This window comes from Crocodylus siamensis, chromosome 5 (assembly GCF_052110815.1).
Source record: "Crocodylus siamensis isolate JL-2025a chromosome 5, ASM5211081v1, whole genome shotgun sequence".
NCBI lineage: Eukaryota > Metazoa > Chordata > Crocodylia > Crocodylidae > Crocodylus > Crocodylus siamensis.
The window spans coordinates 63,365,795-63,382,035 of record NC_143399.1 but is presented as its reverse complement, the minus strand read 5'-3'; the positions used below and the strand labels follow the sequence as shown (position 1 = coordinate 63,382,035).

The 16,241-nt window shown below is 41.5% G+C and overlaps 1 protein-coding gene across 5 annotated transcripts in view; it reads left to right on the top strand.

Annotated features, from left to right (window-relative positions):
* Nucleotides 1-16,241, top strand: part of KCNT2 (potassium sodium-activated channel subfamily T member 2) — a 353,399-nt gene that overhangs the window by 89,591 nt on the left and 247,567 nt on the right. For all 5 annotated transcript variants that reach the window (XM_090048564.1, XM_090048566.1, XM_090048565.1 and 2 more), the window contains exon 3: nt 9,625-9,724. In XM_090048564.1, coding sequence (XP_089904690.1) covers nt 9,625-9,724 — 100 coding nt within the window. The remainder of the gene's footprint in view (nt 1-9,624; nt 9,725-16,241) is intronic.

Below are 16,241 nucleotides of genomic sequence, written 5' to 3'. Positions count from 1 at the left end.
GGCAGTGACATGGTCAACCACTACGGCAGTGGTGTACATTTTTATGCTGCCCCTCCACCCCCAAAGGTGGTGCTGAACTTTGCTGCCTTGGTAATCCCTGCCCCCACCTCCCCAGTTATGCTACTAACAGACATGCCAATTTTCTTTGTATTTGTAAGATTTCAAATGACACTGGATCAAAAATATTTTTATATTCGTGGAGTAATAATACAGAAACTGGTTTCATGTCAAATAAATAGAAAGGGCAAAAGAAAATGCAAAATGTGATACTAACATGATGGCTTGTCATAAAGTTATTTTTCTTATGTAGAGATTGTCCTACATTCACAGACCAAGAAACCCCAGGAATCACTTTAGTTAAAACAAAACGCAAACTCAAAGAGGTGAATGAGAAGGCCATTAAGTGAAAACATTGGAACGTTGCATATTCTGTTGTGACTCATGCATGTCAGCACACACATCAATACAGGTTTTACTAGAATGTGGATCATACTGAGATACCTAACTCAAAACAGAAAGATGCTTTACTTCATAAATACCTCTTAAAGCACTTTGAAATGAAAGAATATTCATTTCATCATGCAAAAAAGATAGTAAAATTTCTGCTAACTGTGAGATTTAGTGAATGTTACATTTATTAAACACACTGTGGACTATATGCTGCTATAAGACTGACAAAACCACAAAGAACTTGCTATGGGAAAAATAAATAAATTACCTGAACTGACAGCCTTAGGGAAAAAAAATCTCTTTCACATCTCAGTCATAATTTCTAATGATATTTTAAAATCAGTGAAACATCTCTCTTCACACACATGGACATCTGTATAATATGACTATATTATATACTTTGTGCTGGTTGTTTGAGCAAATAGGAAACAATGTGTCTTGATTTTGTGAGCTCTCTTTGCAAATACTTTTAATTGCTACTTGCAATTTAAATGAACAAGTTTTTCAGAAAATATTGAAATTCACAGCAGGACTGAAGGCTGTATTGTTGTATAAGTAGTCACATTTGTGTCCAAAAGAACAAAAATGAAAGACTAAATTGTTACATAAGTAGGATTTCCCACAGCTAAATGGCCATCCATGTACCAAGTGTATGCCTCTTTAGCTGACCATGTTAAGAGATTCAGAGTTACAGGTGCCCCAGATTATATTTAAAAACTTAGATGATGGTGAAGCAAATGAAAGAGATTCTGAAGACACTTAATGGAAAATTTGCTCCTTTTTCCATTCTTCAGGGAAGAATTTGGGAGGGTTTGGGGAGATGACAGTAAACCCCCCCTGTTGGAGATGAGGATAGCCTACTTATGAAGAAAAAAAAGTACCAGGGTTTTATTTTTAGTGCACTTGCTACCAGCTGTGAATGCTAGAAAATTCAAGTTTCTGAAAAATCCCTGCATCTAATATGGTCAGCCAAAATGAATAAAAACTAGTAGAAAAATCAGTAGAGTGTTCCTGATCTAACTATGAGAAATATTGTCACTCTGAATGCTTCTTCAATCACAACAGCCTCTAGCGTACAGTAGGTTTCTAAGAAGTACCATATTTTAAATGGTGATTTTAGGCATCAGAAACACAGGAAGCAAGTTTGAGGGCATAATATTTACTCTTTTGCTAGTAAACTATGTGAACTAGCAACACAGTAACCTCCTTAACCTTTTCTGTAGTAGGACCCATTTGTAAACATGATGGCCAGTCCTGACCCAGTGCTCCTCACTCCCAAACTGCTGCCCCCAGGCCCCAGGCCCCAGCCCCCAGTATGTGAGGTGGGGGGGGGAGGGGGAGGCCTAAGCAGCCCCTTGCAGGCTGGCACTGACAGCCTACAAGGGAAAAGCCAAGTTTTTCTCCTTTAAAGGAAAATCCATTTTTAAAAGTTTGTTGGTCCATTTGTAAAGTCTGTTTGTGACCCTTTCATATACTCTTGCAACCCATTTTTGGGTTGCCACCCATGAGTTGAGAAATGCTGAACTATATATGTCAACCTATCTCCCATCAAGACCCTAAAGCATTGTCACCCTTTATGACCTGCACCTTATCAGAAACAAAAGCAATTAAAAGAATTTCAAGGGTTATGCACCATAAAAGCACATGGAGAACACCTCCCTACAGCAAAGCAACCACACCATGTTCAGGGTTTGTAAGACTGCCTATCCCTCTTACCTGATACTGCAGATCTCTGACCTTGCTCACATCTAAAAGGCTTTATGGAAGATACCTAAGAAGCTCTAATTGCTAGTATTAAGGTCTTTCTTGGGAGAGATCAGTTAAGCCCTCTCACCTAGTGGGAACACTGACTCACTGGATGGCTTTCAGTCAGAAAACCAAAACCTTCCCACTCATTTGTTAGGGAAAGATTCACTACACATCTACTGACCCCCTCTGTTGCCACTGCCAGATTTATTTTCCAAATAGCTCAAAGAGAGCACACAAAATAGAGCCACCCGCTTAGTTGTTATTTTTCTAACCTTTAGAAATTCATGAAGTACATAAAGCCAATTAGGGTACCATGACTAATAGCATGTGCCTCATATTACTAAGCAATACAACTCTTAAGTTTTAACAAGCTACTGCAGAATACACAATTATTCTAAGACAAATTATGCACAGTTGCTATAACATCAGACATCAATAATTCAATTTTGTTCCAGTTTTTCAAATGTTTTTATAAATGGATAAAAAATAAATTTTATCTGGGTTTAATATCTAGTCATAATGAATGTTCTGTATAGGTAAGATATTTCAATAGGGTTTACCATAAATATTGTACAGCTATTTTACAAGGATTTCAGCCAGCTACAAAGAAATTGCTATGACTTGCTTCCCTTCGGCAAAATGGCATGGCAAATAATCAGAGCCTAAAATAAGTCCCAAATGGAAAAATAAGTGAAACTTTAATTTAGTAAAGGAGGAATAATGGAAAAAGCATATCCAAGAAATTAATTATTAACGCTGTGTTTTGAAATAAGATCTGAAACAAACCACTGCAGGGATAGATGTAATTAAAAACAAAACAAAACTAGAAATGGGTTAGAGAATTATGAGGAAGTTCAGAGCAAGCCTATCAACGGTCATATTAGAGCTGATGAAAGGAGAGAAAAAAGGCATACAGTTGGGATAGCAAAATTATACAAAGAAAAATAAGAATACTTAAAGACAATAAAAAAGGGTTCTAACCACAGCTGCTAAAAACTATCACTGTAATTTTATTCTGAGTTAAAATCTGCTTTCTCTCCAAAATACAGACTATTACAGATTCCAGCAAGTTAGCACAATGCCTCCAAGCCAAGGTCACAAACAGCACTGAAAAATATATCAGTTTATACAAGAGAATGCTTGAGAAAAAATGTTAACGTGCTCAAACTGTCCAGAAAACATCATTCGATCACTTATTTATTTAATGAAACAAAGAAACAGATTGTGGTTCTATGGTATCAGGAATTTTCTTTTAAATGTGACAGTCAATATGATACTATGGTTACAGTGGTACAGTGAAATTATAATCACATAACATAGAAAAAGTAAAGCTTAATAGGATTAAAAATGTCTGACTGATATAGTTGAACAGAGCTTTCAGGCATAAGTGTCAAATGATAGATGAAGACATACTACTTGACAATCTGCTTGTGAAAAAAAATCGAAATCAAGCCACATGGACCATTTCGAAACACTGAAAGAATATAAAATTGAAATAAGAAAAAAGTTAACCAGCATACAGAAACTGAAGTTAACAGATTGATAGATAAGAACTGTGTAGATCTGAAGGATGTTAAAAATAATTTAACAAAGACATTCACAAAAAGGCAAATATATGCATAAAAAACAGGGTTTATTATAGATCTACCAAATCAGTTCTGGGCCTGCTTCCTCTTTGGTAGCCTATACATGTGCCAAATGGTTGTAAAGCAAAATTTAATCAGAACAGTATTGTTTCATGCCCACATTTCATAGGCTATCATGACTACTTGAAGTGCAAAGAACTGAAGTACTAGGCTCTCACTATTTAGACAGAAGCAACACTATCAAAACTATGAGCAAGCAGAGCAAGTCAAGAAACATCTAATCCTACAAAGTGCATTTTGGGAAAAGGTTGTTCAGGAAATGATTACAGGCTGCCAATAGATCAGACTTTGCCCAAATGCGTTGCATCTGACCAATAACTATTGTTTCAGAAAGTTATATGGAAGCTATCAGTATATGTTTTTAAAACATTAGTTATTTGTCACATACATTATAGTGTGTCAAGGTCTGCTCTCCTGAAAGTGAATGTCAGTGAAACCATTTTATATCTAAAAATTATTTACCAAGTTATATCTAAAAATGGCAAATATCAGCCAGTTCATCATCAGCACCTTCCAAGGAAAGGGATTATCATCATCTTCCTCTGCCCCCTCCAAAGAAAAAGGAAAAGAAAGAAAAGACGTAGCTTAAGAAAAGATTTGAGAGTGGTTTTCAAAAGATACATTATCTAGGATTGTCTAAGAAAATGGTTTGAGGTTGATGTCAATGCCATGTTTGAAAACCCACTCCTAAATGTATAATTTTTTGTTAAGCACCTTCTTTTCTTTTCTTTTCTTTCCTTTTTCTTTGGAGGGTGCAGGGCTCAATACTGTTGCATGACAATCCCTTTTTCTGAAAGTTCTGCTAAGGCTTTCGCTAGTTTTGACCTAATGGAAATTTTTAATGAAGTACAGGTAACATCTGTCAGGTGCTTCAGTGACAACACAAGGCAACTTAATGGAGTTGCATCTGATAACCAAGGAATTCCACCAGCAGCAAGATTATTCTTATGAGTTCCTGCTTGTCACAAATAAACTCAATAATATATCTTGGTAAAGAGGACGTTAGGGTTTGTGTAATTTTTTATGTAAAAGCCAAAATAACCCTTCCCCCAGAGAATTCGATACAGGCATTAATTGTGTAATATAGAATGAAGATATAGCTGCTTCATTATTCAGATTCAGTGCATACAGGATTCCAAAATGTGTTTCTATTTGCTAGAGTAAATCTACTCCTAGGGACCTATCATAATATCAGCACTATGAAGTCCATCATTCTACTTCACAGCATATAATGTTTCAGTTTTGTTACCTGAAAGTCTTATCTTTTCCAGTTGAAATAAAACCAAATCTGAATCATTCCTCACAATTTGGAATCATGAAACCTAGAAAAATCTTCTCTGCAGTGTAAGGTAATCTTACGTGTTGTTGCCAGGCTTACCCATTTTTAAGACACCAAAGCTGCAGAAGTATAGCTAAAGCAGAAGGCCTCAAAAGCCTGTGTCTGAGTGACTGTATCATGAACTTTTGCAGATGTAGCAATTAGCGTGGTCAGCAAAGTTGGAATATTCATATGTTTAACTAAGATGCAATCAAACAGAGCACAAGGATAAGGAAGAACCATATATCAAATACTCTATATACACTAAATTATAGCTTTATCTTAAAATATTAGAAACAGTAATTAATGCAACCAAATGTATTGAATGTTATTTTGCTGTAATATTTTTGGATTTTTGTTAGAATGCTTAGATAAGTTATAAAAACAAAGCAGCCTTGTCAGACCATAAAGTAAAGTGAAGAAGTAACAAACCAGTGTGAAACAGCATTTCACAATGGGAAGGGAAAGGCAATAAGAAACCCTCCTTTTTGCTGTTTTTGGTTTTGCAGGAATATATAGCTCAAACCATTAACACCTTCAGCATCCACAAGGCATCTAATTTAATCCAATTCTAAGTTTCAGTGAGACAAAGACATTTAAATAAAACCAATCAGACATTTATTAGAACATTGGGACCAGCCATTTACAAATATTGGGCATAGGCTAGAGGGAAATTTGGACTTTTACTTTTAGACTTCTAAATTTGGACTTCTCTGGAGCTCAGTGAACCAACTCAAGTCCCCAGGGGAACAGAGAAGTCTGCACAGTGGGCCTGTTTCTTCCCTGAATCTGAGGCTATGTAAACATTGCCTTTATTGATACAAATAAGTCCTTGCTATTGCGTATCCTAAGAAAGCTTTCAAGTTGTGATTTGAATGGTTTTACTGATCAATAAATATCCTGTCTCCCACAGTTAAAATTTCATGTAACAACAGTAAACAGTACTTTTGAGAGGAATAACATCATATTATCAGTATAAAAGCTAGAATTTTAAGTATTTGTCAATGTGGAATCTAGGAAGTATTTCATATAGTCAAAGTATCATCTTTCTTTGTTACCATGGCCTGCTAGGTTTTCTCTTTCTCCCCTATGGCTACTATTTAATGAACTAGTGATTTAGAAGAAGTTTTTTTTTTCACATAAATTTTAATTACAATGAAAGCAAAGTACATACATATACTTGAGGATCTGAGCCTTACTATTTAAAAGGATATCTACGCTGCCTCTCAGCTATACTAAGAAGCACCAAAGTGAAGCATGACACCCCCCCGAATTTCCCTGTGTAGAAATAAGCACAAAGAGTTGCTTCAGAGTAGCACAAGCAAAATGATCCTATCAGGGTGCGGGGCCAAGGGCAAATCAACCTGTGTGGGCTCCGCCCCCGGATGTGAGGAAGGTGGTGGCAGATTCAGGGCGGAGGGGGATGAGCAGTCGGATGTGCTGATTTTAGTGGTGGATTCACTGGAGGGGGGAAGGGGTGCCAAGCAGCTGGATGTGAAGCTGGTGGCAGCGCAGCATTGCTATGCCGCTTTGCCTGGCTCCGTGGGGCCCCCAAAGTGCAGAGCCCTGCCCCACCCCAGGGACAGCCCTGAGCACAAGCATGTACCAGTGAACACGCTCTAGACAGAAGTTATTGGTGCATACCTATCAACACTCCAAGATAGCTATATTACAACCATTTTCTGCCTTGGCATACAAAGAGTGGTCCAACCATTGAGTTTTCAGATGAAAAGGGGCACTTACACATCCTCCTCAGCACGTACTTCAAGAATGTCTACCAGATTGTGTCCCACAGGTGAAACTGTCAGAGGAATCCTCCCAGGACTTTGGTGTGAGAGTTGCTGTCAAGACTAAAGCACTGAAGCATGTCCACTAAGGCCACTGACAGATGTTAAATTAAAGGTGAGATAGGATCTGATGCATAATCCCAACAATCATGCTTCCTGCCATGCCATTAACGCATGGCAGGAAGTGAGACTGTGGGATCAAGTAACAGAGCCTATTGCACCACATTGCTGGTGCCAGGGGTACCCTGAATCATGATTCTGGGCTCCCCCTGCACCAGCAAGTAGCAAGCTCAGCTGCCTGTGCTCCCTATGTTGCAATACAGATAGGAACCCCAGTCAGCTGATCAGAATCTCTAGCTGAGGGAGTGCATGGAGCCCTTGGCCACACATTTATTTAAAGACATGATAGAAACCAGCCACTAATGTATTACATACATTTAGTATGATAATTTTATGGCTTATTCCTCAGTTTATCACATCATAAATTGGTCCCCCAGGTATTACTGTAAACTGCATCTGACTGGAGGGCCTGGTGGCAACACGGTGGAGCTACTTGTGGTGGGGTAGCTCCTATAAAATACCACAATGTTGCAACCTCTGGAATAAGGTGAGTATAGGGTGCCTCCAAAACCTAGTCCTCACTGCTTTGTGGGTACTCCTTGGTTGGAGAAAGGCTAAGGGACTTCACTTTGATAGAAACATACCCTTACTGAGGCATTAGACAGTCAGCAGTAGTTATTATTTGTTGCTTTCTGATAGAAACTACAACGATTGAGGCACTGACTGTCTGGACTTGGTCTGGCCTTTGGATTCTGTCTCAGTGGTCTAAAGTGGGGTGGGGTGGTGGGTCTTGGGCAACCTCCACTCTTCCATAGTCTTGCCTAGGCATATATGTCAAAGGCTGTGATGTGATGCTTGCAGAACTCCATACAAGCAGATTCATCAGACACCTCTTGCATGTATCCCATGATCCAGAGGATTACCGGTTGCCTACTAATTGCATTAATATGTGGCTAGGTCACTACTTAAGACCTGATTAACCAGTTAAATATGTCTTAAGTGTAACATCTGTCAGGGGCCTCAGTGACAATAAACCTACATGCTATCCACAGTCTCTGGATACATTCCTTCTTCCTGTTGCTTTTCTGAGTCCTTTTCCCATTCTGGGGAATTAGAAGGTTTTTGCTAGCTGAGCTTGATAAGATATCAGAAGTCTGTAGGTGAATGTTCACAATTCTAATTGTTACTAACAGCTGTGTGGTTTCTTATTGTTAGGAATTAAGGATGGGACTTTTACCACCCCCCCAATTAGTTTACCATGTGAGGTTCATTTAGCTTTTGTCATTTATTACATCTATTAGACTTCAGTTCTTAGCTTTCATAGTTAAAGGACCAAGCAGTGTTCCATTACAAATGTTGTAACAGACATATTGTAATGCACATTCTAACATTTAGTTGAAGGACAAACTCTTCTGATTTTTCTTCTGTGACTACATATTAGACTATTTTCAAGGTGGTATAAGAAAGGATAATTTTCAGAATTTATAACTATAACATATTCAATTAAAGTATAATTTCCCCCCAAAACACAGTTTATGTGGAACTCTAGGTAATTTCAGGGCTGAGTAACATGAAGGACAGACTTTCCACCCTTAGAATATATTAAATGTGCCCTGTTAAATGCAGAGGTGACGACATCCATAACTAAGCCCTGATAAGGCAAACATTAACAGACATAAGCAGTTCTGTTGAGCTCAGTGGGACTATTCATATGCTTGCGGTTACTGATATGCACAAGTGCTTGAAGTACTAGAGCCTTAGTTAGCAATAATAAAGGCCTCTAGTTATCCAATGACCTCATGCTAGATCGTGATGTGTTCAGCTGTCAGTGGGGCTCTCCTTGGATACAAGGGGTCAATAGCATGTATCCAAATTCAGGATTTGACCCTCAGTTTACAAGTCCACAAATTATTATCAGTCGCTAATGGTGTTTCTAATTGACCTCTACCAGCAATGATTATCAGGATAATTACTGGACACTTTTCCTTTTTTAAAATACAGGAGTAAGATGCAATTGTTGACACTAGTGCAATTCTAATGCTGTATTTCCTTTAATGATAAAATCACACTCCTATCTTAGGCCCTGGTCATAGAATGAGTAAAAATCCTGATTCAATGACCATTAAGTCAATAGTTCCATTGATTTTAATTAGTGCTGGGTCCAGTTCTAAGTACCTGTGTAGAGCCCCCATTACTTTGAAGAAACTCTGACTATGTAAGGCCTAAGTTCAAAGAAAATACTGCATTATATTTTGTAGCATTATTTCAGACCCTCTGTTTGATATGGTTCAATGCTTTCTCAATGTACATACACTAAAGGATGTAAAGTTACAGTTGTATAATCTATGTTATTTTTCATATTTGCTATCTTTTGAGATCTTAATTATTAAATTCACTATTAAATTAACATATTTTGATATTTCATCAATTATCATCTATTTCTAATATGAAGTGATCCCATAAAAGCTTCCAAATACTAATATTCAAATACTTGACGTTACCAATATTCTGCCTAGGACTGAGGGAATGACTTCTTACTTTTAAGTTCTCTACATTAAATATGGAATAAAACCTAAATGAACTGATATTATTTTTCTCTCCTTCTATAAAACAGGTCTCAGAATACGATTGTTCAATTTTTCTCTCAAGTTATTAAGCTGTTTGTTATATATAATCCGAGTACTCCTGGATGATCCTACACAAGGATATGCATGGTAACATTTCTTCTATATATTTGAACTTTTAAAGTATTTCTCAAATTGTATGAATAGAACAATTAGGTTTAAACATTTTTATTGTTCTGCCAATAGGTATTTAATTTCAGTTTTATAGGTAGAGCATGAATCACAAAACTAATCTTATATCCTCAAGAAGGATTCAAGTATATAACTGTAAAGGATTTGGCTTGTCTTCAAACAAAACCTTTTTTGTAACATACTCCTAATATTATATTATACTCTATATTTGTTCACATACTAGAATAGTGTAATGATGCAGCAGTGCAAATACCTCGGTTTATTCTCATTGCTGCATAAAAAATCATGTCTGACACATATAGTGATAATACATTTTAAAAAACCCCCAAACATAGCTGGATCCTCATCTTGTTCATCCAGAATTTTAAAAGAAAGCAGGAAAGTGATTGACAGATTAAGAAGAAAAAAAATGTGAGGTGGGAAGACAAGCAGAAGATGCTGATATTCTCCCTTGAAAGCAGTGGCTGCCTGGCAGAAGGAGGCATCAGTCATACAGTTCTTCTAAACTGGACAATAGGGCTGTGTGAAGCTTTGGTCCCTAATTTGATTCAGCAGAGATTCAGCTCGATTAGATGGCTGAATTTCTGAATCTGAATTGAATCAGAGGACCCTTTAATCTTTCCAAATCGAATTGGAACCCTCCCAATCAATTCAGAGAGATTTGAAAAGATTCAGCAATTTGGACATAGACACAACTTTAAATGTTTTTTCTATATACCTCTAGGTATCAGGCAGCTCAGGAATGCTGCAATGCTGGGGCACATGGCGGGTCCCACAGGACTTGGGGGACTCCCCAGCGTGCTCGGCAGCAGACCTGGAAGTGGACAAGAAGCACTTCTGGTCCACTTCTGGGTCCACTGGGGAGTGTGTTGGGCCCATCCCCATGCTCCCACCAGCTCAGTGACCGTTGCCTCCTGAGTCTGGGGGGTGGGCACCCAGGGTCCTCCTGTGGCCAGTCGCTGAGACAAGGGCGGGGCATGGGAGTGCCTCCCCCCTCCCAGAACACTCCTTGGTGGACCCAGAAGTGGACCAGAACTATTTCTAGTCCACTGCTGGATTCACTGCCATGCACATGGAGAGCCGCCCACACTCCTGTGGGATGCTGCATCCACCCCAGCATCACAGCATTCACAAGCCGCTCTGGTACCTCAAGGTATGTAGAAAAAACTTTTAAAACTTTGTCTATGTTTGAATCCCTGATTCTCCAAATCAGCATCAAATCTGCAGATTCAGATTCAGCTGAATCAAATCAGGAACACTGATCCTAAACAATTAATTGAATCCCCGTCCCTGATTCAGGCCAAATCTGAATCCAGATTGAATAGGGCCCACTTCACACACCCCTGCTGGACAGTAATATAGAGGAGCTCTGAATGTGCTGAGAAGCTGCTCCAGTTGCAGTGATTCAAAATCCTTCAAAAATGCAGTTACTTTCCTACATGCTTAGAAGCCCTGGATGGAAACTTACTCCTGGTGCCCCCAAAAGTATTTCAGCTGTTTCTTCCAGTGCCTAATTACCCATACTCAAGTAATCAATGGTGCAGTTCACTCACCACTTGCATGTACTCTTCCACAGAACATGTACATTGCTGCATGACCAATTTCAGCCCTCAGTTTAGATGGACAAACTGGTGGTTCTTGCCACATATTTAAGGGCTAATATGCTAACCACACATGACCCTTGGTTAGCAGTGTCACCAGCTGTTATGATTCTGTTGTGAATCTCAGAATATTAGAAGTGCCCAGTAGTCACCTGAGAGTTAAATCTTTCATCAAAATATCTAATTGGCTCTTTCATCTTTTATCTAAAATATGCATTTTTAAAACAAACAAACTACCCCTCATGCTTCTCAAGAAGAGTTTGAGAATGCCATCCAAAGTACTGTAAAAGGCAGAAGGCATAAGCTGTATTGTTCTTTCTTCAAATCCCATTATATTTTGTTGGCCTGACACATGATTTTTGAGTACTTGAACTTGGAAATACTGAATTATACATACTCCTGGTAGTTGAATACTCTCTTCTTCTCTCTTTTAAGTGAAGTCATGCAAAATAAAAAAAATAAAAACTCTAGATACAAAAATACTATATTTTATTCAATCGTGCATTGCTCTACTCCTGTTTCATTTGACATTTAATAATTCAAGCTGGTTTCAAATTTATGAATCTCACTTTCTGCCCTTTTAAAAATATCTTACACAGTTAAACTTTCCAATGCTAAATATGAATGCATGTCACTATTGTTATTCATTAATTATTGCTTCCATAAGGTCTAATTCTGTTACACTGGCATTGTGAAAAGGAAGATTCATGAGCAAAGATTCTATTCTCTGGGAAGAAGTGTGATAGACACAGGCCTTTTGGCAGTGCTTTAAGCAGCTGACAACTAGAAGGATTATTTTGCTTTATTATTGGAAGCAGCTATGTGTGCTAAGGTTAAAATACAGGAGAACCTAGAATATGAAATAGTGATGAGTCTTTTATAATGCACATTTATAGAAATGCTATATATTTTAAGAAGAGCATCTGAAAGAATGGAAAATTACTTAAAGAAAATAGGCTGGAACTCAGTTATGCATAAGAACAGATGCATTATGCAGATGAACAATGGGAAAAAAGAAAATATTATTTTTCAAAGTTTATAGTGCAGATGAGTTTGCCCCTGGGTCTGCCTAGCCACTAAGGGGCCGGCCTGAGGCCAGCCCCAGGGCCGCAGGCTAGAAGCCTATCCTAACCCAGGGCTGGGATGCCTCTATGGCAGCCCCTGTTGTCAGGCTATAAAAGCTTGCAGATATTTTGAGCCTTGGGATGTACAGACAGGAAGTCTGAGGGCACTGCAGGCCCCTGTGTCCCCCTGGGCAGGCCACAGCCTAGCTGTGCCTACCTCTCAGGACCCCAGCACTGCTGCCTAGCACCTCCCCACTATGTGGCTGCCAGAAGAGTGCCATCCAGACCTGCAGGGTGCTGAAGACTGCTTCAGACTCTGACCAGGCCTGCCAGGCCCAAAGGTTACCTGCAGGCAGCCTCTGGCCAGCAGGGCCAATGCCACCTTCTTGCAGCATACCCGCAGCAGCTTGTCCTGTGCTTGCAGGTGTTGTGAGTCATGCCCTCTGCCATTTGGCTGACTGTCTCATGCCATGGCCCACTGCTGAGCACTGTAGGCAGCTGTCTAGACCTGGCAGCTCAGGGACAACTGCACAGGGGCCCAGAGAGCTGATGCAAGACCCACCATGGCCTCTTCCCTGTCCACAGACATGCCCATGCCCTCTACCTGGGTCCTGAATTGGACCAGGGAGGAGACTGGCAACCTCATGGTATTGTGGATTAATGCAGAGGTGCAGCACCAGTTTAAGCTGGGAGGCTGGTCCAATGTACATATTTATAAGGTACTGTCAGGTCAGATGCGGGAGCAGGGGCACAACCAGTGAGCAGTGTTGCATAAAGCTCAAGGTCTTATGGGCAGTGGGTAACCGTGACTTAACCACAATTGTTGGTCCAGTCTTGCTCACAAGTCCATACCTTTTATGCTACAACTGGATGCCATTCTTGTGCCCTGGGACTCAGCCCATAGCTTTGAAATATACACCAGAACGTGCAGCCTGCCCAAATCCCTGCCCCAGCCTGGCCCCCCAGTGACACATCACTGGGGGAGGGCCCATTGGGTGCCTAGCAGCTTATCCCACCCAGTTACCTGGCTGCAGTTCCCACTAGCGGCCCATGGACCCTTGGCCAGAGCCTCCTTTGCTAGCTCTGAATCCCAGGGCCAGGCATGAGGCATTGCCAGCCATAATACTGCCAACCTCCAGCAGCACCATCTTCTCCCTGTGAGAGGTGAGGGTGGCTCCAACCAGATGCCTGGATGCCACAAACTGTGGGCTAAAGACATTGGCCACAGCCTCACAATGTCACTGACAGGGAGGACCGCTCTGAGCCACCATCCATGCCAGCCCTGACCACATGGTAAGCCCCATGCGGAGTCGGGGGGAGGGCTTTCCCCACCCCAGACCCTGTCTCTGCCTCCCTTCCCCACCTGACCTACCCACACTCCCTGACCCTGAGTTCCCCCCCGCCCCCACAGCATGCAGAGGCAGGACACAGTGCCAAACTTTTTTGAGCAGTCTGTGTCCCCACAGCTAAGCTAGTATGAGCCTCTCATATGCCAAGGAATACACGTACAGTTGTGGTGATGTCCTCCTCAGCAGTGGGGGGCAGGAACACATAGCACAGCCACAGGTAGCCTTCCAGAGAGTAGCAGAGGTGGTGGGACAGCCCAGGCTTGCTCCCCCATGCCATCATAGATCACAATCCCATACCAGGAGTGCAGGTCCACCCAGGGTACTATAAGAATCAACAGTAGCAGGGTGTAGTGGGCCAGGAACCCCTCAGTCCACACAAACAGCTCACCACACACCACCTGGAACGTGCACAGCAGGGGCACACTCAGGTGACAGCGGAGGTGGAGTGGGGGATGGGTGCCTCCCTGGAGAGACTCCCAAAGAGGAGGGTGGGGGGCACAGAAAGCGTCTTGTCCCAGTTGTCTGGGAGCCCCATGCCTCCTGAGCCTGGGTGCCATGGGCTAGGGAACAGCACAGCAGATTAGTTGGCCTGCAGGGGGAGAAGGGGGGTCAGCATGGTTTGGAACCATGGCAGCAGGTGCTGTGAGAAGCCTGGCCTGTCCTGACTTGGGGACGGGGTAGGGGAAGCAGGCTGTCTGTGGCCAGCTCCCAGCAGTTCACCGGCCCCAGGGTAGCATGCAGGGATAGGCAGCTCAGCCAGTGGCTGCCTGGGCCCAAGCTTGCCTGGCCAATTTATCTTAGTCTCTAGATACCCATGCATGGCTGACTCTCAATCTGAGACTGGGCAGCGCATGGCCATTAGTACAGAGCATCTTATCTCTAAAATGTTGCAAGCTATCACCAAAAGCTTCTGTCTTGTGGCTCTATAGGGTCTGCAGCTGGGCATTGGGGAAACGACACACTTTATAGTGGGGATGTGGCCTCCAGAGAACTGTGGATATGTCAACTCCACGAGAGGTTCACAATGGACTGCACCATCTTCCTCCAGTGGTTGCTGGCAGTCTCAGAGGACTGGTGACCAGGAGTTCCAGGCGAGCAGCTCCAGGTGCTGCGTGACCATCCTGGGTCAGGCAATGTAGGCTACGGATGATGATCTCTGGGTGCTGGACACCATTCTGACTGTGGCAGTTGCCACTGTCTAGCCACTGACCCTAGCCCTGTACTCTCCCTGTTGCCCAGCAGCAGGCCCCTGCCTCGGCCTGGGAGCAGGTCCTGTAGCAACTCTAGCTGTCAGGAGCCCCTGGCCTGGCCCCTGCTCTGGGTCCACTACCACCCAGCCCCCAGTCTGTCCCAGGCAGCAGGCAGGAAAGAGTAAACCTGCATACCTGACATCCTCCATTGCTGCTGTTGTTCTCTGGGCCAGAAGTGTACTAGCCTGGCAACAGCAGCAGCTGGGCGAGCAGGTTAACCCTTCCCTGCCTGCTTCCTTGGGGGACACAGTACAGGCAGCCACAACTAAGTAATGCCCTGGGGGCACGGGGGAACTGGGTGAGCCCCAGGGGCAGGGGTGAAGCCTAGAAGAGGGGGAGGCTTCATTTTAGTCTTTTAGGCCCTTGCTGGCCTGAACATGTGACTGTTCCAAACTTGAGCTAGTACTGATACCAGTCAATGTTTGTGCAGCTTACATAGTAAGGTGTAACAAGCTCTATACACTCTTTTTCTGGTAACTGCATTGTTTCAAAGCTTGCAGAATGAGGTTTGATTTTTGCTGATACCTTTTCAGTTACAGGGAATTTATTACTTCAGATTATTATAAATGTGAATAAAATAATCCCTCTTCACTGCTTTTTCCTTCCAACTCTGCAAGATTTCTAGCCCACTTGAATCCCTCACTGTTAATAAAGACCCCAAAAGTCATGGTAGCTTCCTGGGAAGGGAAAAGATGCCTCACATGTCCCGTGCAATCAGCACCAGCTTCTGTTGATTGCTATTCCCTGAACATGATATTAATGGACAATGTAGAGCTATATCATACATTTCACTATCTGTCATTTCACATAATATAGTTAATTTGATCCTGTCAGTAATTTTGCTAAGTGATGTAATTTATTTGTTTCTAAACATTGATGAAACCCCTAAGGAACACTTCCTACATGACTCTAAAACAATTAATTCTGCATCGTTTGAATAAGGTTTAATAAAACACATTATAATGCAGCTGCTGTGTTTATATGAATAGCACAAGTTTAGGAGCTGTGAAGAATTTGCAATGTGAAACCAGGGAGATATCTCTAAATTAGGACACATGAGAAATGTGGATAGAAGACAATACTTTATCAGGTATTATAACGATACAAAACAAATTTAATTTGCATCCAGTGTAGAGATGTGAAGGCCCCCCCCAAAAAAACAGGAAAATTTAGGAAAAAAACCATTTCCCCCTTATTTTTCAAGAACTTTT